Source organism: Trachymyrmex cornetzi, unplaced genomic scaffold (assembly GCF_001594075.2).
Source record: "Trachymyrmex cornetzi isolate Tcor2-1 unplaced genomic scaffold, Tcor1.1 scaffold385, whole genome shotgun sequence".
In the NCBI taxonomy this organism is placed as follows: Eukaryota; Metazoa; Arthropoda; class Insecta; order Hymenoptera; family Formicidae; genus Trachymyrmex; species Trachymyrmex cornetzi.
The window spans coordinates 626,408-652,682 of NW_017298586.1; the positions used below are offsets into that span (position 1 = coordinate 626,408).

General features: G+C 36.3%; 2 protein-coding genes across 2 annotated transcripts in view; one reads left to right on the forward strand and one right to left on the reverse strand.

Annotated features, from left to right (window-relative positions):
- The window catches only part of nudC (nuclear distribution C, dynein complex regulator), a 93,972-nt gene that overhangs the window by 20,629 nt on the left and 47,068 nt on the right, over nt 1-26,275 (reverse strand). The gene's annotated exons all lie outside the window — the stretch shown is intronic.
- The window catches only part of LOC108763827 (uncharacterized), a 64,298-nt gene continuing 44,910 nt past the window's right edge, over nt 6,888-26,275 (forward strand). The window contains exon 1 of the mRNA XM_018511713.1: nt 6,888-6,925. Coding sequence (XP_018367215.1) covers nt 6,920-6,925 — 6 coding nt within the window. The 5' untranslated portion in view covers nt 6,888-6,919. The remainder of the gene's footprint in view (nt 6,926-26,275) is intronic.

The window sequence follows — 26,275 nt, forward strand, 5'->3', positions numbered from 1 at the left end:
CGGGTACGCGTTTTAATTGCGCGTGCGATTACCAGAATGACCCCGGGTGTCATATTGCTGACCTTAGAAGAATTTAACTCTTTTTTTAAATTCCTGCATTTCGCAATTGGCGGATGCCCGCTCTACGCGTTCTCAAGCACGTAGGTACATACAAGCAGCCGTGTCAAACGTTTAGGCCTTTGACAAGCGTTCATACGTGACCAAGAGGCGATGAGACACGCGAGCAAGCGAGGTAGAATATAAGAAGGTGAAAAGAAGGCAGGCTGCCGACCGTATGTCCGGCAGAACGCGAGTCGCATACGGAAAATATGAGTTCAATGTCAGCTTAACAATCCGCTACCGTCCCCCTTCGTTCCCTGGAATAGTTTTTTATTCATCGTCGTGACGGTCGCGTGCAACTTGCGTAACTGCGAGGCCTAAATACCGATCGCCACATCCTGGCCGGATAATCGTAGATGCAACTAGATAAAGTCTCTGCTGCGTCTCGCTAGAGTCGTTAACTCTCTTCCCGCGTGAAGTTATCCCACCGTTCGGTAACTTCATTTAATACGAAGGTACAACCTCGCGAAAGGAACGAGTTTTACGTGAAAAGTCTCAAGCGCTGTGAGATGTCAGGCTGCACCTCGATAAAAAATTTAAGATAGAAAGATAAATAAAATAAATTTCATTAATCGCGCGAGTTAATACAAACATACACATTCGTATAATTATTAATCTATGAAGAGGTTACGTCTACGCAATTACATTTAAATAACAAACTAAACGACACCGTAACATTCAATGTAGGACGTAATTAATCGAGATGAAATAAATCGAGAGAAGCAGGTTCAGCAAATCGCGTTGGAACACATTTTGTATACCTATGTAATGTGGCTTACATGTATCTATATATGCGCTGACTCGGACCGTTGAAATTGGACCGCGATTTCTCAAAGGTGAGTGGCGCTAAAATTGCAAAACCGGTTTAATTTAGAATTTCGGCGCCGCAACAGCCCGCCGACAGTCGCGGCTTCGATCCAACTTCTGCTTCGGTAACGGGCCTGCGGGATGCGTCGGTTCTAAAAATACATCTTACTTAACCCCTTCCCCGAACACGCGTCGATGCAAACGTACACGCGCCGTGCAGTTATTTTAATTTATCTCTCCACATTTCCTACTTATGTCACAACTGGCTTCTCGGGTGCAATCGAATATTCTTGAGGTCTTTTTACGAGCTCGCATATAACTCATCGACACAATCCCATTCCTACTCGCCAGCAAAATATATGATACAAAGAAAGAATACTTGTATACCATAAAAAAAAGTCGCTATAAATTATCTCAATATTCGATCACAATGTTTAACAATTCAGCTTTACATAACATGCCAAAGTATTATAAAATACATCTGATCGTATTTTTTACATTGTTTTTTTTTCTTGTGAGCAAACCTCGATTCGGCGTGAAGAATGTTCCTTACGTAAAAGTGAATGTTAACACGTTGCCGGCGGGCTGTGAAAATTGTTGTTACACAGAGTAGAAAATTCACCTAGCCCGTGGCAACGAAACTGAGGGGCGTTCACCCGCACTGTAATTTTATAGTTTCGCAAAGAGAGGAATTTTTAACCGAGGATGGCCTAGAATTCGACCTGGCAGTCGAAGCGCGATCCTTTGCACCAGCATGACTTCATTCAATTACACGGCCTTAAATACTTTAGAACACCTTTAGGAATAATACCACAGCGATATGCGACGCTGCCGCCGCACCATGCGCGTGTATAACTTGACAGGTATCGCGTAATTGATATTACGAAACGTTGCGAAACAACGAGAGGGAGCGTCGTCGACTGGGAGTTTCTTCGTTTCCAGGCAATTTCATGCAAAATAATTAGCGCGAGTACTGAAGTAAAAAAGAAGACAGAAGAAAAGAAATCGGGGACTCCCTGGGATATTACACTAATCTTTGCTGATGTCCAACCAAATGCCTCATCCTGCCCCTGATTACCTTCGCACTATATTCAAAACCTTGCACTTGAAAATATATTTCTAACGCTCGCATGAATCTTTGACCTTCGACATATCGCGCTACGTGTAGACGGTTCTCCATTTTAGCGTGCAATCGCAACGCTTCTACAGTAGTGGTGGTATTTCACAATTTCAATACCTCTACACTGAAAAAAATATATGTAATTTTACATGGAAATTACATGTCTATGACTGGAAAATTGACCTAAATATGATTGGAAATTTACAATTTTCAGTAAATTTCCAATCATATTTATGTAATTTAAGTAATTTTCCAGTCATAAACATGTAATTTCCATGTAAAATTACATGCATTTTTTTCAGTGTATATAAGAACAGTTTTGTTAAAAATTTTTTGCAAGAAATAATATTAATTATAACAAAATTTCAAAAGTGAGATTTACAATAGCAGCAGAGTTCCATATGTATATTATTATCTTTTCTCTATATACATATATATTCCAAAAGTAGTATAATAAAAAGATAAAATCAAAACTTTACCATGTATTAATTTCGAAGTTGATTCGTATAGAAAAATTATTCGATTGCAACATATTAACACTTCCTCGTAATGCAGATGCCCCGATAAACGTCCGCGTAAATGCACTTAAATGCATTCCAAATATAACAATCGCACGCAGCGATACATCGATGTCGTCGATCGGATTTTTTGATACACGCACATCGCGTCAGGTGAGCGATTACGAGATACGGCTTAATGGTTGTGGCGGACGTGATTGCTCGAAATCGATTTCGCTCCACCGCATGCCTGATCGGATAAAAACATCTCCCTCGACGTCTTCGCAGTTCGCCGATTAAGAAAAGGCGCATGGACGATCATTTGAAGGCATCGCGCTTAAATCGTGCATGATTCGTCAGCCTGGAGCAACGACGCGTCCTTTCAGCGCAATTTATTGGAACCACCCGATTAATAAGAGATAAATCGTAATTGAGTGCAATCTCAATTTATTATTATATACGCAGTAATCAGTGTATATGAATCTTAACTCTTCTGTGAGCCGGCATTTTAGTGTAACAGATACAGATTTACATATAAGTGCAAAAGACAAATAATATGTTTTTCAAAAGAAAATTTATACTGCGATAATTCTTTCAAATAAACAATGCTAATCAATATTCATATTTTATTTAAATAAGAATATAATTGAAAATATTATATCGTGCATTGAATAATTTCAATTGAGAGTATTTAATCAAATATTCTATTTGTAATATACCTGTTCCTAATTTTAACATAATTTAATTTGTACATAAGTAGTTCTGATAAGTATACCTCTCAATATTTTCCATTATGAAACTTGAAGTAGTATCTAGTATATAGTATGATTATAGACAAAAGGTAAAAAAAGGTGAAGAGCTACTGTTACTCTTGACATTCATCAATTGTATCTGACTTGAAGTACCAATTGACTTCATAATAGAACAGATCAATATCTTGAAGTAACAGCATTCATATAAACCTGTTCACATTTCACAACTCAAATTAAACGTAAAAGGATAGTAGGCGGCTATGATAATTTACTTTATTGCCACAATGATTGTCAGAAACACGATCCTTTTACCCTTGTGGACTCAGAAATTCACTCGAAATGTAATAAAAGGAGCGATTACCGTCGATATGATTCTGTTCTCAATAAAAGGGCTTTCACGATTCATATCGAAAACGACACTAAAATAGGTCTTGCCGACATTGACCTAGATAGAGTGAATAGCATCTGCACAAAAAAAAAGATACTTTGGAAGATAATCTCCAGCCATTCTCTTTATCGAAATTGCGGTGCAAAAAGATTAACGTTTGTCTGAATATCAGTATCGAAAAATTTCCAGAAACTTTTGATCAACGATCAATAGCTAACAAACGGCAACAGCGAACGGAGGATATCAATAAAATTTGCTAATTAGCACGTTACAACACGATAAAAATTAATATATACATTAGTGGAGTTATATAATCACGAACTCTGCGATACTCTAATTAAAGAAGATAAGCAGAATATGTTAATGTTGAAGATAATTTCTGTTTTGCAATAACTTTTTAATAATTATAAAAGTTACCCTATAATACAATATAAAATAAAAATTTAATTTTAATAAATCTAAATAAGAAAACAAGATTCTTAGAGAGCATTTCGATGTAACACGGATTCTGTGATACATTAATTAAAGAAGATAAATTAAATATGTTAGTGTTGAGAAAATATCATTTCTGTTTTTGCAATAATTTTTTAATCATTATAAAATTGCTTTGTGATGTAATATATATATTTCTGTTAACGGATTGAATTCCAAAGTTGCAAAAAAAAAAAAAAACAATGGTTGATATATTATGCCAGAGAGACGAGCAGCGTCACAGTGACTTATCTGAATAACATCATTATGAAATTGCTATTTTTAACTATCTCTACTCAATCGGTGTATTTTACGTTAACCGTTTAAAGATTATTCTCTTCACTGTTCGATTAATTGCGAATAATGTTATTGCTTCACGCGTGTTCGTTCGTATTCGTGACGAATTCACCTGAGGTACTATTCAGGCTTAGAGACAAGCGAATAGAGGACACCACGATTATAAGTGCACACGGACGAGATTGTCATCGGAAAATCGTGCCACCGTGATGAATCAAGCGCATTAAATAACGCCAACAATTCGATAAATGCGGGTGTCTCTGATTATGTCTTTTTATCTCTCGTATGCGATCAAAAATTGAATATACAGTCGATGCAACTCACATGTCTTATCGTCAAAGGGGTAGCTTCGATTCGTCTAGGTCATCAAAATAGCTCCTTGTTACCAGTCCTTGACCTACATGCTTGACTTGCTGCGTTTACGTATTTAAAAAAAGAAGAGAGAAGCTTTTTCGGGCATTCTCTTCAGCAATAATCACGATCCGTCACGATCGGGCACCGGACATCGTCGAATCATGCATTTGCTCGCACGGGAGGTATCGACTTATCGATGATCACGCTGTCCGGATCGCATACATGACGTTACATGCCAACCGTTGTATACATGATAATCATATAGTGAAATAATTATAGTGTGTTCGGATAATAAAGACAGAGAGAAGAGTATGATCGGGGCTTTCGAGATATCGAAGTAACGTCGTGATTAAAACTAATTAGCGGTACCACCTCGTAAAGTGCCTCTCATTTATGTATCTCTTCGTCCGATGCGAACTTCTTTTTTGTCCTTCGAAAAAGTGAAACATTTAAACATAACTCTTTTTTTTTCGTAATGATACTCCTAAATGTAGCATAATGCGCAATCATCCAACTGTACTGTTCCTTGCGCGGTTTTCTCAACCTCGCTTTCACTATTCTAACAAAATGAAAGACGATGATTCTCTCACTCATGTGTACAATTAACATACGCAATTATTTTTATAGTATAGTATATATGCACGTAACAGGGCGCCCTCATCATAGTCAGAGTTAAAAGAGTCCAAGTATAGAAATAATGCAGTTTACACATTGAAATATTGCGCGATAAGTACTCCTCATAGACGCTTATATAATTCTGCTGTGGAACCACTGCATTGACTTGTCACTAGATTAAAATAAGCATCCGTTATGTAAATGACACCAGTGTGGATTTGCGTATTAAAGCGTCTCTCTGAAGAGACGTAGAAAAACATGGAAGAGAAATGAAAGAGGCACGGAAGATAAAACGTCGGGACGAAGAAGTCCGACGTTTCGACTCACTCTCAATGTATGTGTATTGTGCTTGGCTCTCTTTCATAAATTGTCTCGCATCGCGATTTGTCGAGTGCAACAGCCATAAGCTCATTATAATGCAGCGTATTTCGTGGGATAACTTCGACATAATGTTAATATGTTCGTTCTCATTAATCGCGCGCCATTTTTCCGAGCGCGATGCAAATTGAGGTCCTGCTTAACGGCAGCGGAGAGTGACCAAAATATAACGTCGTTTTCTCAGATGCATCCATGACCCAGATAGGGCGGATACGCATCCTCCGGTTGCGAAAGCAAAGCACGCGATACCAGCGCGGAAGGATTTCTTCCTCGATTCTGCCGGCGCGGGCGGCGGGCGCCGCGGTGGCATAAGTCTTGCGCGAGGCGCCAAGCTCACGACGACGAGTCCTCATCGACACTCGTATTTCGTTGGATATGCGTCGCGTCCGCCCGCCCGCTTACTTGCTGTGTTCCATCACGGCGGGAGCAACGCTGGATGAACGCGAACGGCCACACGGTACTGGGACAAGGTTGCCTGGGGCCCATAACTATCGCGCGCGCTGACACACAACAATACGCGTTTCTTACGAGCGATTCACCGTGGATCGCGGCGTCTCGTGTTATCTCTTTTTTTTTCTCTCGATGAACGCGTCTTTCTCTCTTTTACCTGAGCTCTCTCCGAGGCCCCTACCACCAAACTCGAGGGTTCGGATGCCTCTGCCCCTTCCATGAAGATCGCAGGGGGGCCCTCGGTCCCCTCTCCGTGACAGTTCTCTTTCCCGTCTTTCTCCGTTCCTAACAGGACGCCACCTTCCTCGGATCATTCGATCCCCCGCGGGAGGAGACACTCGGTTTCGATCTTTGAATACCGTGGCATCGCCACCGCGATGACCAGTCTTCGAATTACGGGCGAAACCCGCATGTCTATGCGCGTTTGCAGCGTGCCTCACACGTCCTCAAGTTGTGTCGCGGATGATATTACAAAATAACATTATATTCGAATCTCACTTAAGATCGCGTATTGGTTCACCCTTGTCTTGTCGCAACTCGAGCGTTTCATAATTCACCGAAAAAGTGAAATTGAATAACGACCAAAATCGATGCGCTATTGAGAAGGTCATCTTGGTAGTTAAGAAGGTGCAATTGGTGCATCTTAAGATCCACGCGATCTTCAAGATACGTTGAGTTGTCCTTGATCGAAATGTTGGTGAGTATTACGTTCGACACGTGTACCTGTTATTATGCAAGATTTATCGAACTCCATTGAAACTGGATTTATTTACGCGTGCTAAATGTATAGCGAAACGTAAAAAAAACTTGGCCATATCAAGTTTTAAATATTTATTACCGATATACCCATATTAAACACATATGTTTCAAAAACTATTTACATTACTGTCAGAAATATAAGCAACTAATAAAATTCGATTGATAACTATCCTTGAAACAGGAATGCTTTAATAGAGACAACACATTACAAGATTTGATATCATGATTAATATTCAGAAGCAATTCTAATTGCATTCTTGCTGAGTAGAAATAGTAAAATAGATCAAAGCAATTAATAGTTACTTTTAAACGATATAATTATGCAACGATCATCTAAATGATCCAATTATATAAATACATATGAACTTTTGTTATCCAAAATGAAAATAGATTGAAATGATATCGGAATACATTTTAATCGAATCGAAAGTAGTTATACGGCTTACGTAATGACGTAAAGTGTTGCAATTGTTATATGTAAACTTCGACCGCAGCTAATGCTTGAATAACGTCTGCTACTTCGACGTTTATAAAAACTATACTGAAGGCGCCTGTAGGTCAATCACTCATCAAAACGCCGTTGCGCAATAAGTGTCCGTGACACTTGGAAACAATGCGAATCACGTAACATTGTTGAACATTGATTGAAATTGTCGGGATTCACCGTAGAGTATACCACTTTGATGACCATTTTCTTCGACAATCATTACAAAGTATTATAATCATAAAAACGACTATTGTAATATTGTTATTAACCCAATCTAAATTTGCTTTGTCAATTACTATAATTTCATACAACACAATTTATAAATATGCATATTTTTAATAAATTTTATGTAATATAACGTGTTGTGATATAAAAGTGATGTAAAAAAATCTTTAAAAGGGGGGGGGGGGGGGTAAGCAATTATTTTTAATAATTACTTAAAATATTTTCTGTAATATTAAAAACAAATAATAAATTTCTTCAAGGATAATTATGCAAGAACAGACATTATTTGTAAAATAATGATAAATTATTTTGGTTCAATTTCTCGAGCAGTTATAAATCGCCAAACAATCCAGTAATATTTTATCGGTGGCAGGTTTAAAGTGTGAGAATGAAAGCTGTATTGCCTCTACAAAGTATTTCTCGCGACAATTCGGATTCTCGGCTATATAACGAAGTATCCAAGCATTGTGTGTAATATTGGATATATAAAATAATCACTACATTGCATCTAAATAGTGCTAATCGTGCAATATCGTATGATACTCTAATTTTTATATCCCTATAAAATTTAACGGCATTTTATAACAAAATAAATTTCTTTCCCTAAGAAATAAAGTAGGATAAAACGCGAATAAAATTTTATTTTACATTTATTTTGACCATGATACAATTGACTGTTCATTATCATTATCCTTGTAGCAATGTAATGCTAATGGACATGCGTGAAAGTTAAGTCATTAACGTAGATTTTTAATATATTTCATTCTATTCTACATTTGGTAAGGAGTTATAGATTGAAAAGCGTGACTAATTATAATTATCCGGCAACCGTAGTAACATTGGCCGATCACCTTAATCTCATTTTATTGTCATCGACATGATGCCAAGAGCAACGATTCTTCAATAGTTTTTAGTATAAATATTTGCCAAACAGCCTGTGTCTCAATAACGAATTTTTAATAACAGATCAATATCGATTTTCGTTTAACATAATATCTGTGATTCTTTGCTATTTCTGAATCTATAAAATTTTATACAGTTGTTAATAATATCTCTAAGCTTTAATACATGTTATAATTATAGTGTTACGGGTGACTGCTTCGTTAAATGTATAATATAACGATCGATAAGAGGACGTTTATGTCATATAAAAAGCTTCAATATTAGCATTGCTGTTTCGCACGTGCGACTTTATTACCTTCGCTAGCATAATATCATTAATAATATCTAGAGACAAGCTACCAGCCAACTGTCTATAAAAATTCCGCTGTCTAAGCGCGTATCAAAAATTATGCACAAAGAAATTCCTCAGCGTGATCTCGCCTTGTGTAAATAAGATTGCATTAGCTATGCGTAACCTTCTCCTAACGTCGGATACGTTGATTCACTTTCGGAAGTGGCTTGTATGTATTATGAAAGTGACTGTGGAAAAGTCGCATGCACGCTCCGCTGGCTCCAGTAACTGCCACGACTCCGCTCGACCATTTCAATTCGCCGCAAGATATCGGTCGAGAAGAACTAGACATTAGAATTTTTACTTTCTCAAAATCAAATCGAAATGTAGAATTTCCTTTGTCGATATAACGCCGAGATGCAAATTGCAAAATGGTCCTATACCAAAGAACTTTTCTACTCACAATCAGTTTAGTCCATTCTGTCAAAGTTTAATTATTGTCATCGCTTACAATAAGCAACTTATGTCAGACACTTCGTATATGTATATGTTATTTTTCACGAGAATTATGATGAAATAGAAACCAATAATGAAACAAAATATAAGATTCAATTAGAGATTATAATGAAAAGTTATCCTTGATATCAAATTGTATCCTTCCCCCCTTTTCAGATTCATTAATATAAATAACTCAGAATATAAGACACTGAAAACTGCAGCATTGTCCAATACTTTTATTTATAATAACTTACAAGTGTGAAAAGAGTATAACGTGATGCTTATACGGTTCGTTAGATCGATTCATTCGTTACTGTTTCAACTTATTATTGCAAAAAGTAGCAAATGATTATGCAGCGAGGTAAAATAAACAAAATTGATCAATTGTTGCACCGCAATAAGTCCTCGAGCTGACTATTTGCGCCTGTTTGATCTATCTAGATAAACTTCGTAATCAGCATAAAATAATTATTCAGTTATTTAACAAATCAAAATGGAATTTTCCATCATATAAAACTAATCCTATCATAGTCTATTTATGAAATGTGTTCAGATAGAATCGATTGGTTGTAAAACTACGAGGAGCAAAATTTAAACACTTTTTAATTATACTGCTATAATGAAAAGCCTTCTATACTTCTTGCTGTAATGACCTAGATTCCATCTCACCCACAATCCGCTTTCCAAGCTGTTTCCTTTGATATTGGTCACTTTGTATCCTTCGTTCTCTACTTGAGTCATATGCTCGTATCATGCATAATATAAGGATAGTATATAGATATATGATGAAAGCTCTCCGATCGAATAACATACTCTGCTTTATATCACAATATTTACGTGTTAGATAAAAATATTCTCACGTGTTATAATTTATTTATTTTGTACAAGATACATTAAAATGACCAAGAGTAACATTTTTATGAATAAAAATGTTGAATAATTCAAACAATACTTTCAAATATCTCTATTTTAAACTATATGACAAAAAACAATATGTGATAGAATTTATAATTTTATATTCGCTTAGATACTATTCAAATAAAAGCTCTTTGTGTGATGAAGTAATTTGTGTACTTTATATGCTAGGAAATAACTATCCGAATTGATGTCATTTCATATGAGAAGCAAGTCACGTATAGAAAATATTTACGGTATCTCTTGTGAGAAAGAAATAGCACAATATAGGTGCCGGATACTGCTCAACAGATAATCAATAGAATAGAACGTGGGTGTGAAGGACCCCATGCTCCTTCATCGTTCCCATGAGTCTTTCCACGTACGCACAAGGCTTTCAAGATTCAGCTAATGGCACGTCCCGGACACAACTTAATGTGACTTCGATGTTTTCTCGATACGCAACGACCAGCCGTGATTATACAAATATACGTCTTCGCAATTTGGGTGACTTTTCATGTATACAGTGGTCCACTTCCAAATCCAATAGTGTCGTAATAAGCCGTATAATGGAATGCATATATTTATAAACAGGCAATAATGTACATATACATATTGATTTCTAGGCAATTTTCAACAGACGGTTAATAGCCTCCTTTATGTTAATATTTCTCAATATCTAGACAGATTATAAGATATAAATTATATCACGGAATGTTTTTCAAGCAATACATATTTATACTACCATTGGTATTATGTACTGCTTATGATTTTATTATATTTAATATTCAACGAAATTGCAGAAACGTAAATATTTTCTTTCAAGAGTAATAACCTTATTTAAAAAATCTATATTAATCTTTAGACGTCTGTCTACTCACTGCAATCCTTATAGAGTGTGATGTTCAGAAGAGAAAATACATAAATAAAATTCTTGAATATTTTTAATACAGTTTAGAAGAATTTAATAAAATAAAATAAAACATTTGCAATCGACAAAATACATTTGTAAAATATAGAATAACTCTCCTTTTGTTCTAATAATTAATAAATAATCATATATTTAAAATGAAATTATGCCTGGCCAGAAAATAAAATGAGCTATAATATGACAATTGTCGATTGAGATAAATATAATTTTATTCTATTCTAAAATAAAAGAAGTTTTTCAATATTTTACAAATATACTTTATTAAATGCAAATATTGTTTTATTGAAAAATATTTCTATTTTAATATATTCTGCAAAAATTTTAATTATGCGTCTTCTCGCTTCTGACGTCATCAATTTGAAGATCCATTGTCAATACCTTCAACTGACGAGTAACAAATTTTTTTTGTTTTTAAATTGTAAGAACAATAAAATTATGCTATCGGATAAACAAAACTCATATTATTTCGACAACCGAGAAGAACGAATGCATACATTTAATATATTTTTTGGACACAATTGAAAATGACTCATGATTTTGTCTCCCCTGTGCTGTGTGAGGTTTACGTCTGCGAGTATATAAATCCGTGGCATAATAAAAAGTCACGATTCCACTGGCCAGTCACAGTTGAGAATCGTTTATTTGGCAAGATGCCACGGTCAGATTATCCAGTCACGTCATACTCGGTGACTTTTAATGTCGGTCGCCGTCTTTCCCTTGCCTTTCATTCACTTGTTACTTCAAGACATTATAATCGATTAGAAGCGTTGCAAACTGCGTGCTTTCAGAAGTGAAACGTATCTTCAATTGAATGCATTTGTCAGGAATACAATGCTCATATTAATACATTTCTCTTCTTTTATTCGCCCTCTTCCGCTATCACACTGTCAAACGCTAATTGAGAATACGCTCAAGATAAATGGAGCCTTTAATCAAACGGAACGTGAATGGTAACATCACAATAACACGTCAAAGAAACATGACGTTTGAACCTTATTTTTTTAATAAGAGTGCAGTATCGCGGAAAAAGATTGGAGGAATACTGATTTTTGCAAGATGTGTGTCGATAGTCGAATGGCTGGAATGCCAATAGCGATTGATCAGCATCGGAGTAAATGGTGGGTAAAAGCTTCTTACCCAGATATGTCAAATTTAATTGCACACCATGGATAAGGCTGCGCAAGACCGAGAGGGAAAAGGCAGAAAAAGAAAGTCGAGATAGACGTCTCTCTGTCTTTCTACCTTTTGGCAATAATTGCACATTGCGTATATAGCATACTATATGCAAAATATCATGTATTTACTTAGACTGACTCAGAGCATCTTTCGTCTCTTTAGAATGTCATGACTGAAATTTGATGCACTATTCGCGCTGTCCATTGTAGGATATTTCAAGCTTCATTGTCTGTCATACCGAGATTTCGTAAAAGCTGACGTCACATCATGCGGGCAATTGTCCACGTATGTAACACGGATTAGACTGTTATTACGCATAAAGCATCGAATGCAAATCGCGGAGAAGTTTGCGTAATTTGTATAAAGAATAACGCGTGCGCCAGTAGCAGCAATTAATGGCAGCGGGCAGCTTGTCGATTTTCTTTCTCTTTCTTCTCGCGTTACGGCAACGCAATGACTGAACATTTCGTAAGTGCAAAAGATTATCGAGGCGTGTGTTAGTTTCAGATCTTTCTGATGTGCAGCGCAGGATCACGCAAAAACTCAAGAATGCATCTTGCAAAGGACGCGTCGCTTCTTATTAGGATTTAACTTTGCTAAACATCGATTAATTCCTATCTTATTACATTCTGCAAAATTCGCGGTTTATTCTTCGCGATATTAGATACCTCGTATCATCCCTCACATCATATTTCATAGGCTGGAGCCAATTTAGCATGTCAAGCGGTTTGCAAAGAAAGAATTACATGCGATGGTAAATCATCATCGTGGACGACCAACGTTGCGTATATATGCATAGTTTGCCACGCAAACTATTATTGCATTTATCGTAAATTATATACGCGTAATTGTGGCTGAACTGCATTTACGTGCGTTACATAAAATTGTAGATAATTATCTTCACAAAGATATTTCTCTGACACCGTTCCATTAAATTGCTCATCAAGGAGAAAATAAAAATCCTCATTAAAATATATAGAACTTGACATAATTAACTACCATATTTTTTATTATTCTCTAGAAAATCTAAAATTACATTTTCGCGAAAGAAAGAAGTTCCGTCTACGATATTCTCTTAGAATTCCATGCACTGTTGGAAATTATATTTATCTACATTTTTCATTCATCAATGAATGCAACGTGACAGTCGTCAAAAGCGTATACTTAGAATAGACTTCCCGCAGCTTCTGCCACAAGATAAATCGACAGTATCGCGACCGATCGCCTACTTATACAGACGCGCGTATCGTCACTGCTAATCTAACGTATAGTCGGCGTAACCTTTCATGCGAGCATTAAGTGGGATGAGCTCTCGAAGGAGACCCGACGACGCGCATTATTGAGAATCGACACGGCGCGGCGCGCACCAAGAGATCGTAGGCGTTATGCAATCAGACGCGCGAGTGCGCGAAGAGCTCGTGGCACGAGTAAGGTCTACGACCAAGGTACGTAATCCCGGGATGGGCAACGACGACGAAACCTTCGATGGTATTCCGAACTCGACGGCATTTCCCCCGCTCTCGCCGGCGCATTTCCACCATCCTAGGATCGTTCTTCAACTCTCTCGGTTTGTTCATTGTCTCACGAACGTCAAACCGCGTGACGCCGACACTATCGCTATATAGCCGCTATAAGCCGGATTTCCACACGAATAGTACGAGAAAGGACGATGACAGGTAACACGGAGTTTCTGCTATGCAGGAATTCACTGGGTAGGTTTATCCAGCGGGGATATTCAGATCCCGCCAATTGCATTTTGGATAGGAGGGGATCCCAACCATTGCATCGCTTGCGTTGTATTTACTTGATGTATTATGTGGTATATCAATATGACTTGAGTGAGAAACTACATGGCGCGGCGAAATGAATTTCGTGTTGGCATTTGGGGGAACAACGCCTATACAAATGGCTATACTCTTTCAGTTGCGGTTTGCAGTAATGTGCGATATCTCAAAAATGTTACTATAATCCTTGTAGCCACAAATGATTATGAATAAAATAAATTAAATTCTGGATGCAAATTACAGTACCGAATTATAAGATAAATTATGTAATATCATACAAATATTGTTCTCTTATGTGGTATACTGTTATGCAATATTACTTTTAACATTCGTATATTTTTTGCAATACCGTCAAAAACTAACATACTTATTTATCAGAATTTCAACAAATTGATTATATATCAAAAAATATTAATATTTCTTTAATTCTTTTTTTTTCATAAAAATAACCTTATTATACAGCTCATGCAATGTAAGCACTCGAGGTGCACCCGGTATTTCTCGCTGATGATAATAAATTGCCGAGAAAAGTACGACTGATGTCATGGTTCTCCCATGTTCATTGTTTCGCTGGTATAAGCCGTGTCGTATAAATGTGCGTACAATCTTGAGACATCGATCACAGGTAGCAGGTTCAAGACAGCAGAACAATGAATTGATTGGCGTTGACGAAGGTACAAATTTACTTTTGCACACGTGTAAATCTCGTGCCAACTCACTGAAATACGTAATGCGCTTTCGCTGCCGTCACGTTTTTGTAATCGCACCATATGACGCATATGGTAAGTTGCTGTAACCATAATATGACTATTTTATAAAGAATTATGTATGAAATAAAGTGACAAAACTCGAGCGATGAGCCCATCAACTAACAGTGACAACTAAGAGTGTATTTCTGCAAAATTCTTTACAAGGCGCGACGCTAAAATAAATGATATGTAAATCCGATAAACGAATAGCTAATCTCAGTGATATGTTTGCAAGCCGGTATGAACATGAACTTGATTTGCATAAAACATAAAAAAAATCGTAATAAATACATAATCAAATATTTTCAATAAAACGTGATGTTATAAAAAAATAATATAAATTAAAAAAAGTTTAAACAAAATTTAAAAAATTTAAAAAAAATTTCAAACAAATATAAATCAAATATAAAAGAATTATTGTTGAATAAAAAATAATAAGCAAAAAACGTAATAATACTCCGCTAAGCAGAAACGCTTTATTAACAATATTTCATATTTAAGTTCGTCGTTTATTTTTTGTATTTTGCATACCAAATCAGTTTTTTTTCTACTGTATATGCTTATAGGTGATATAGGTACCATATAACATTCAAAAGATCTTTTCAAAATCCTGTTACCATATTTCAACGCAACAGAACTTTGTCTCGTCTGTCGCGGCCAGTCTGTCATTTTAATTATATCGTCTCGTCAATTACACAAGATTGTTCACGACAATTATTAATTGTAATGACATTATTGTGCGTGCTACAAAATGCTCTTGGAGCGTGGCGTGGACCAAGTGACATATGGCGATTCGAATGCACGAGCCACTGCTCCCGCTGACACTCGCGGGCAATTAACCTCGTTTCGAGGTGATGTCCTCGCTCAGGCCAGGGCAAGGAGCACTCACTGAATCTCGTGTTACGATTATTGAGGTTCGTGCAATGAGCGGTCAATTAACAAGACGAAACGATTTCTAGCGGTAATCGTACTGCCAGTAGTATCTCTGCGCCGTACTCGACTCGACTTCCATGTATCTCGTTATTGTCCGGGTACATTTAAATTTATAATTTTTGTCCGTCGGGGCACACACACGCCGAGTCCCGCGTCTGAAAACCCATCATAAATAGTATACAGAACGACACTCGAAACACCCCCGCGTGCGTACCGCGAGATGATAGAATCGCTTTAATTAGCGCGACTTGAATGCTGTCGCATTACTGAGCGCTCTCGAGAATGGGATAGCCCCGGTGTTATGTTACGTAGCGCTCCGAAAGGAGACGCCGAAGGTCAACCGCCAGGATCGAGAGGATTTCAAGATTCGCATCTTTTCCTGGAAGGAAACGGCGACGAACATTATCGTTATGCGAATGCAAGTCCTTATTGTAAGAGAGATCCCGCATCATTTGATTCTCACATCAAAGCTGCTCATCGAGCTTGTCGGGCGAGATAAAAATCCCGGATAGGGCGCTCCCGTTGTGTTTAATGTAGTAATCCACGAATCAAGATCCACTGTTACTACTGGATTATATCTTTAATTGCTACTGTTCTCTGCAGGGAATTTGTCGTCTTAACGAACAACGACATAATAAAGAGCTTATAATATAATACAAAAAAGTTAATATAACGAAATAATAAGAATATTGTTAACACTACACTGAGAGAAATGTTTGACACGTATAACTATTTATTTTGTTAATATGTAATTAAGAAAAACTTTCTAACCTTTTTATTAAAAAATTGTATTATTCTAATCAAAATTTGGTTAATCTAACTAAATTCTTTTTTGACAACACAATTTTTTTTATGAAAAAGTATGAAAATTTTTGTTAATACATTACAATAAAATAAATAATTATATGTACACCAAAAAAATTGTATTCTTGAAAGATGTACTTAATATTTCCTCTTAACAGATATAACAATCTTTCCTCTTGAATTAATAATATATTCTTGATTTGCGAAGGCGATCGTCGCTACACGCGCGCTTCATGTAGTTTTTGATGATGTCCCCCTTAAAACCATGCAACCTTTGTCTGAAACATTTTTCTCTAAAATATATTGTTCAAAAGATATTTGAGATCATCGTTTAAAATAGGATATCCTGTACGTTCTTTTATTAAGAATATGATAATTTAAATGATTTCCCTCTTAAATTAAGAAGATCGTTTTGACGCTTATTTTAGAGGAAAACATCTATTATACGTAAGTGCAAGATATTCTTAAGTTAAGAATACAATTTTTTCGGTATATTAAACATTTCTCTCAATGTAGTGTTAATAACATTTTTTTATTTTTTTTTTTAGAGATTAATTATATTTTTTAAATAAAACATAAAATTCGGAAATTCTTTGACATTTCAATAATTAATTATGACCTTTATATGAATGAAATATAATAGTCTTTCATCACTTTTTTAATTTTTATAGCAATTTATTTGCTTCGTCCTTTTAGTGAATGAAATTTAAAAAATATACTTTTAGTGTGAATAATAAATGCATAGAGTCCTTGATTGACAATTGTAATAATAAAAGAAGTCAATGATCCAGGATGTTAAACTTGCAGACTGTGATCTAGAACTTTTCTTTCACACATAAAATCCGACATAATAAGAAGACATTAAATGAGGTGTAGGTACTAAAGTTCTTGAGTTCCACTGCTTATCCCTGATGCGATATGTTTCAAGTGAACTTGTGGTGTTCATTATTTGTCTCGTTAAATCTGTGATGAAGGAGCATTTACCTATGTCCTCGAACCTTTCAAACGACAGAGCGATTTTCGAAACGGACCAGGTATGCTTGCCTTTGTCTCAAGACAGGTTCCTGCGGGTTCTGCGACCACCTGATTGTGACTCCCCGCCCATTTTCTTCCGCGGGCGAATCCGCGAATACCGTAAAAAAAACCTTGCCCTTGCGTGCATTCGCCGTTAAAAAAATTTACATTCCACAGACTGGTCAGGGAGGAATTTATAAATGTCTTGTACATACACACATATACACACACAGTTTGAAGAATATCTGTATTCCAAGATCCGGGACGGATTGTAAAACTGAATTAATTGTAGAAAGGAGAGTGTGACGAACTTAAAAGGTGTGCGATCGAGTAACCAGCTTTATATCTAACAAATATGCATCGATCTACGTTTTGCCCGTGGGCAACTATATATCGTTCGAAGAAAAAATGTATTTTGTGAGTCATAATTGAACTTCTTGTATGCATATATAAACAGGTATATATATGTGTGTATATATATATACACATATATATACATATATATAATGAAGATAATCGTTAAATAAACATGACATAATCAATATGAAGAATGCATGAAAAGCTGTTTTTATTAAAAATTAATGCGATGGGATGCTCTCATACTAATGATCACGATTCTCTAGAAAATGTCAAGATATTTCTTAATAATCACATTTTAATCACTGGCTTTTTAATCTTCGCTAGAACGCGATTCCCAGCATTTAATGCACGTGGGTTCAACGACTTTTGGTTTTTCACACAATTCACTTTGTAATTGGATTAATCGGTTGTCAGATTGTTAACGAAATGGATACGATGTCTTCATGCTCATTCATTAGATGTATACGTAGCACAGACATTTCTCGAACGACGTATTAATGAACACCCGCCTCCGAGTTCCGCGTGTTCTCTTCTCAAGACTATACTTGCGCTATTTACACACAAGCTTGGAAGTCGTAGGAGGCAGAAAAAATTATCACGAGGAAGAGAAGTCGACCACTTGAGTATAGATCGCCGTAACAAGCGGCCATGCTTCTTCTTCGACTTTTTTGTTGCCTCGTCGAGGAGGCTTACGTCACATGCTCCTCGCGGATCTATTTTTTGCACACTCTTCTTCCCCGACGAACGTCATTTCCGTGTTACCGTACATCGCGCATTGCATGGTATACCGGTCTAACGTGCCTAATCATCCTCCAACAAAACCGCAGTCGCGACCTTGACGGATAACATAATACTACCGCGAGATGTAACATATATTTATAATACATGAGGGATTACGTACAACGATGACACTTGATGGTAATTTATTTTGAAGTTAAGAAGAATAGCTTTTAAAGGGAAATCAGCTATCTATAATAAAAATAATTTACGTATGAGATTATCTCGCTAAATTTAAAAGAACGTCACTTTAATCAATCATTGTCACTATTAAAGAGAGAATCTATTTATATCTTCCATATTCATAAGAGAATATCATTAACTATGCACTCCAGATTCAAAAATTTTGCTTTTCTAGCTAAAATGACCGAATATTCTTAATTTCTTAATGTCTCCCAATTTCTCTTCTATGATACCTCATCAGATACAATATTACTTTTAGAAAAGTGATATCTTTACAATCGATTTAAATAGAAATGACTATCTAAGTCGCTAGAGAGGATTGTATTGTTGGAAAGATTTTTAGGCTCTAAAAAATCTGAAAAAATTCTGATATCCTCTTAACATTTTGGATACGATTGAAAATTATATGTTGCAAAATGTATGATGCTGAAACTAGCAGTGGATTCGTAGCAGTGGATTCGGAAAAGCAGGGGTTCTCAAGTTCAATACAAAATAGGCTCTATCTCGAGAACCGAAGTATGTTCGGGGCTGAAATTTTTGTGAGAACATCTTGAAGGCATATAAAATCAATTCCTCGGTGCAGAAAAAATTTAAAAAAATGCGCGCGATTGTTGTAACGAGTTTAACAATCGATTTACGCTCTTAATACGCATCTATCTAGTGCGTTTTAGTCTCTATCTCGAGAACCAGAGTATGTTCGGGGCTGAAATTTTTGTGAGAACATCTTGAAGGCATATAAAATCAATTCCTCGGTGCAGAAAAAATTATAAAAAATGCGCGTGATTGTTGTAACGTGTTACAATAACGTTATACGGCCTTAATGAGCAATTACAACAACCGCGCGCATTTTTTTAAATTTTTTCTGCACCGAGGAATTGATTTTATATGCCTTAAAGATGTTCTCACAAAAATTTCAGCCCCGAACATACTCTGGTTCTCGAGATAGAGACTAAAACGCACTAGATAGATGCGTATCAAGAGCGTAAATCGATTGTTAAACTCGTTACAACAATCGCGCGCATTTTTTTTAATTTTGTCTGCACCGAGGAATTGATTTTATATGCCTTCAAGATGTTCTCACAAAAATTTCAGCCCCGAACATACTCTGGTTCTCGAGATAGAGACTAAAACGCACTAGATAGATGCGTATTAAGAGCGTAAATCGATTGTTAAACTCGTTACAACAATCGCGCGCATTTTTTTTAATTTTTTCTGCACCGAGGAATTGATTTTATATGCCTTCAAGATGTTCTCACAAAAATTTCAGCCCCGAACATACTCTGGTTCTCGAGATAGAGACTAAAACGCACTAGATAGATAAATGCGTATTAAGAGCGTAAATCGATTGTTAAACTCGTTACAACAATCGCGCGCATTTTTTTAAATTTTTTCTGTAACGTGGAATAGATTTCAAATGCCTTCAAGATGTTCTCATAAAAATTTCAGCCCCGAACATACTTCGGTTCTCGAGATAGAGCCTATTTTGTATTGAACTTGAGAACCCCTGCTTTTCCGAATCCACTGCTACGAATCCACTGCTAGTTTCAGCATCATGCAAAATGTTTTTTACTTCTTTGATATAAGTCCGAATTTAAGGTAAAATTGACAAAATAATTAAAAATTGAAAAATTGTTTGGATCTTCAAATTTTCACGTGGTGGTTGCGGAGGATTAAATGGCCACGAAACTCATCTCGTGAAATAAATCTAATTATTTATAATTTGTTTAATAATTCGTAAACAAACGTTTCATCATTATGTATTGTAACACATATGAGAATAAAATAGTTAATTTATGATTAACTTTACAGATTCCTTTATTGCAAATAGACGTATAACGATTGATCGTATAATAAGTAAATATAAAATATGACGGATAAGCAATAAAACAATTATAATATAATAAACTTTCAATCAGTGTTCTAAATAGTTACTTTTGTGTATATTAGATTCAATTATAAAAGATTTAAAGAAGTAAACAAGATCTAACAAATAATATGTACATCGAATTAATTAACTTTCTCATTATTATTATTATTATCATTGCTAACATATGACATGCAATACGATTCTGATACGCTCGCGTAATTAGCGAGGCTCGATCGAAAGGATGACTCGTTTCATAAGTTCAGGTGGCTCGCAAAAATACTATCTCCAGGGTCTTACCGGCATATGCGATTCAAAGAATATTAGAGAAGCATTGAAAGAAGCATACATGTAATCATACGGGCGACGTATGATTATGTCCTATTAATAAATCATTTTTGCTACAAAGCGATACAATGGCATATTGGTGAATAATTTACGGCTACGATTCAACGTGCAGCTAATAGATTTTCAGCATTAACTGCGTTGAAAAACCACGAGCGACAGAGGTCACGCGCGCCAACGGCCGCATTAGGAATGATATTGCGCCAGATCTCGTGAGTAGTATGAAAATCACTGGGTTTACCGTGTTTTACCCGAGAAACAGTGATCCATTAGGTCCGGCTCGTTAGTCGGCACAAACATCGAGAAGCACGTTCTCGTGCGAGACATCATCTGTCGCGAGCCAACAGATATTTGTCACGACGTTATGGCATTATTTGCGTAAGATTGCCGCTTTAAGAGAGAGAGAGGATTGGCGCAATTCTACAATAAAGCGTGGTATGTTGATGATTTCAAATCGTGGAAAACGCAAGGTCTTCATCGTAATAACTTCACACGATGTCGTGCTCGCTGAAAGCCTAATGTACTATTGTTACACTAGTAAGTACAGACAACAGGAACAAGGAATAATAGATTTCAATCTATCTGTATATGTGTATACACGATTTCTGATAAGTTGAAATCTGTTATTCCTTATTTCTATTACTTGTGGTTTTCGATTTGCATTAGGCTTAAAGCGATAAACTGTGGAACATATCACGTGTATATCGCTTTTCACTTATTACGGGGGGAACCTGGTTTAGAGAGGAGGCTGAAAAATGCATGATTTTTAGATTTACTTGTCAATGTACCCTAATACACAATAATTTTTATATGCACTTATATCTGCGATTGGCTCGTTATGGCTTATTGTTTCTCGATTTTTTTTGATAAAAATAAAAAATTCAAACTGGATCCTATACAAAGCGAATACATTAAAAAAAAATAAATTATTAATTGCAAATTAATATCAAGTTTTTAGTTTTATTTTATTTGTGCGCTACACAAATTAGTATCTAATAAATACAATTAGTATTAATTTCCAAACTAACTTTTAATTTTGATTATAAGCTCTATGATATTAGATCCTCCTTCATTGAAGATCATTAACTCTTTTTGAAATTCAACATTTTTATATTGAAATTCAGCGATACCACAAAATTTAAAACCTTCACAATAGATTTTTTGAAATTTGTATTTTAGAATTCTAAGGTTAGAATCAATTCAACAACCCTTTAAAAACTTAAAAAAAAAACAAGTTTTTCTTTAAGTTTCTTTATTGAAAAGGTCCTATTTTCAAAGGATTAAGAGAAATAAACGGTGCGTGATATTCATACTCTGCAAATATCCAAAGTAAAATCAATTGCTTTAACCGACAAAACTCCTCTCTTCCGAGTATTCCCGGTTAACCGCAACTATCGCGACTTTTTACCAGAATCAGCAGGCAAATGTTAGAAGTCGAAACATATAATCATTATTATAGGCTTAAGTAGAATTTTCATAGACCCCTCGACTCCTCGTGTATTACATGTAATAATCGCATCATTTGGCCACGATGCGGATACAAGCATTACTGAGGTTACAGGTGAAGAATGATGAAGAATGGCGTTAAAGTAGGCTTTCCTCCTCAGCGAATGGAGCCTCGAAACGCGAATAAGTATGCAAATATTAATAAACAACATTGTATATTTGAATATATATAAAAGCAGAATTTATGAATCAGTAAAACCGGATATCAATCAAGGCCGTGTAATACTCTCAATCAATAATATTCTTACATCCTATTATATGTTGAAATTAGACCGAAGAGAATAAAACCATAATTACACTAGCGATTGTCGATTGGATCGTGATTGTAATTAGCGATTACATTTCAATCAATCAGAGTAAAGCAGTTACTAATTGCTTTGTTTTAATTGGTTGAAAAGTAATCGCCAATTACTATTGCAATCCAATCGACAATCGCTAGTGTGATTGCGGCTTAAATCAAATAACAGAAAGAATATTTTCGAAGCGGATCTATATGCAAATTTGCAAATACTTTTTTCAGTTTTATAAACTGCGCGTCGATTTGAGAGAGATTTGCCGGATTTATAAGTTATTGCGATAAATACCTTCACGTGTCTCGGTGAATTGGTAAGATGCTTGTCCCGGAAAGTTGCGAGTTCCAAGTTCAAACCCTGACTGTAAAGTGATATTTTTCGCAATAAATTCTTTGCAATGTTTTAAGATGCTTATTATGCTAATATGAATAATGTTTTAAGATGCTTATTATGCTAATATAAGAATGATGCCATTATTAAATTGACGATCAATGTAACTTGTAATGTTATTTCCAGCTTCAATTTATAATTGAATTTCAAGTATGACAAAGCGAATCGACGCGCAGTGTATAGACCTGAAAAATGTACTTGAAAATTTACATATGAATATTATGTGCCAAGATCTACTTCGACTAAAATAGGATTTTTTTATTGCTTGATCTTACATCCTAATATTCTCGATGCAAATACGTATATTCGGTTTATATAACCGCGCATTCCTAAAGATAGATATCGAAAAGGGAAGAAACTGGGAAGAAAAAGAATCGCGGTTTCTAATTTATAATAACTCTCTCGATCAATGTTTTCTAAATCCAGGAAATATTAGTAAGAAATACAGTAGAACGGTAGCGTCTTTCTTAATACGGTAGTTTCTTTCACCGTGTTAAGATTACTCCGTATCGGAGATTAACGGTAATCGGATTCCTTGCCCTAATCGTTCGAACAAGGATTCGTTTTGTTGATTAATTGGGATTCACGGGAAATGATCATGCGGTGCTCACTCAACCTAATCCGACAAATGAAATCGTGTTTTTTTCGCTCGAGTCCAGAACTGGCTAGATACCGTCAGTCGGCTGTCTCTTCAAGGTCACGGTCGATACCTTGTCACAATTACCGGACACGAGCTCATCGGCGAAGGCCGTCGCGAAAGCGATTTAACGACCTTTGTAAGGGCCCGCCGATTAGATTCTCTTTCATGGTTGCGGGCCGCTCTTTGTTGCAACATCACGTAGAAATTCATGACTGATGATGATACGCACGGGAGACGATCGTCCGCACGCGCGAAGGTCGTTCCTTCCTCGAAAGCGGAACGGAGTGGCCCGCTGATCGGTGATTCTACGAGGGATCGCGATCCTCGCCTTCCTCAAGGTCGGCGTGCGTTCGATCATTCTCAACTGAAAAGAGCGATACCCTCCGGGTCTCGATTTAGATCTCGCGGCGTACGTTCCCCCAGGATTTTCAGGAAATCCACTTCGCAGCCACATGTATAGCAGAGATAATAGTGTTGTTAGCCGATTATGCTAGGTCGGGGAGCTTCCACAGGGAGGCTCCTGTCCCGAGCCTCGCAACTCCACCTGTCTCTCTCCTGTCCCCACCTGCGTCCCTTTCACTTTTCGCTCGTGGTTTTCGTGGATCGAGCGGTTCGCCTTCGGTCTCAAACTCGTTTGAACTGGTCCGATTGGCGCTCATATATCCTGCTCATATCGTTTTCCCGCTCGCGCCCCACCCGTCTTTCTCGGTGTTAATACCGAATGTACATCGTACATGCAACCGCGCGCGAATGACTGCATCCAACAATCGCGTTCGGCAGTTACCCTCCCACGTACGTATGATTACCACCGTTTTTATGAGGGTGTTTTTACAACGAAGAAAAGAAACATGCATATGCAAAACGACTCGATAAAATGAGACCGCATTTAGCCCAACCGCATTATTTTGTCGATTATCAATAGGATCTCGTGAACAAGATCGAGAGAGAAAGAGAGAGAGAGAGGAGGAGGGGGTATGTAATTGGTTTAAAGGTAGAAATAAAAAAGAAAAAGACGAGCGATATCTTTTAAAACATGTCGGCTTCTGTTCCAGTATTTTTAATCGTCGATTGCTTGACATCGTAAAATATAAGGTAATGCGTATCCACGATGATTTTTATTCTCGTACCTTCGACCATTAAGATCTCCCGTATCGTTATAAAAAGGTATAATTAGGTAGTTAAAGATGCTAAAGAATAACAAATATTTGTACACTTCGCCTTATTTTACCAATATTAATTTATTACTTTAGTAAATAGATATGAAAAGATCAATTTATATATTATTTGTAAAGTAAAATAATATTATTTTTTCTCCTCATAATTAGCTTTAAAACATCGTGAATAAATTATCGCGATTTTTTAATCTGCCATAAATAAGCTTTTATTATCGAAAAAATAATTATGTCAATTATATGTAGATTCTTAAATAATAACCTTCCTCTACGAGAAAGTGACTTCATCGTGATCGGAATTTGTGAACAGAAGCAGGATACGTTTACTTTTAGTGTTTCTACCACATGATGGTAATAGCTTTTAACAGGATGTAATTAACGTAATCGATGCTAATGCTCGCTTATGTTTTCCTATAAAGAGGGCTCTTTTATGCATGTACTTTTTAAGATCGTCCTTACGTCATCGGTAGTATAAATGTTACGTCAGCGTGCACTAGATAATTAAATATTAAAAAATTCCTCGGATTAGTGGCGTGCTTCTCGATAGATAATTAAGCCGGACTCACTACAATCTCGTTTTCTTTCTTCTCATCTGACAAGAAGTTCAGAACCGTGTGTAAGCTGGTTAAGTGCGTTGACGATGGACGGCTCGTCGTAAAAAGTTTACAAATAAGAAGAACGCGAATGTTGGGGCCGCTTAAAGAAACGTCTATGGATCTCGATATGCAAGTTATTTTATTATGTATAGTTACTTATGCCCCGATTACGCAATCAATAACTCGGATTTCGAGATCAACTATGCACTTTTTGGATACTGGAGTCGTGCCGAAACACATACTCGATAGATGGAATATATGACAGATAATTTCCTTCGTGTATTTCGAACTGAATATCGAATATCATTTACGAATTGAAACACGAGATAAGTTCAATTCAGCGAAGTAGGGTAACTGTCCCAATTACTGTGCCTGACCCTATTAGTGTGCTTTTGTATATTTCGATAAGTCATAAAGAAAACTAGCACGAATAAATAAGAAAAAATATTTTTTTTTGTTAAGTTAAATTGTTAATGCATACGATACCGAAGAT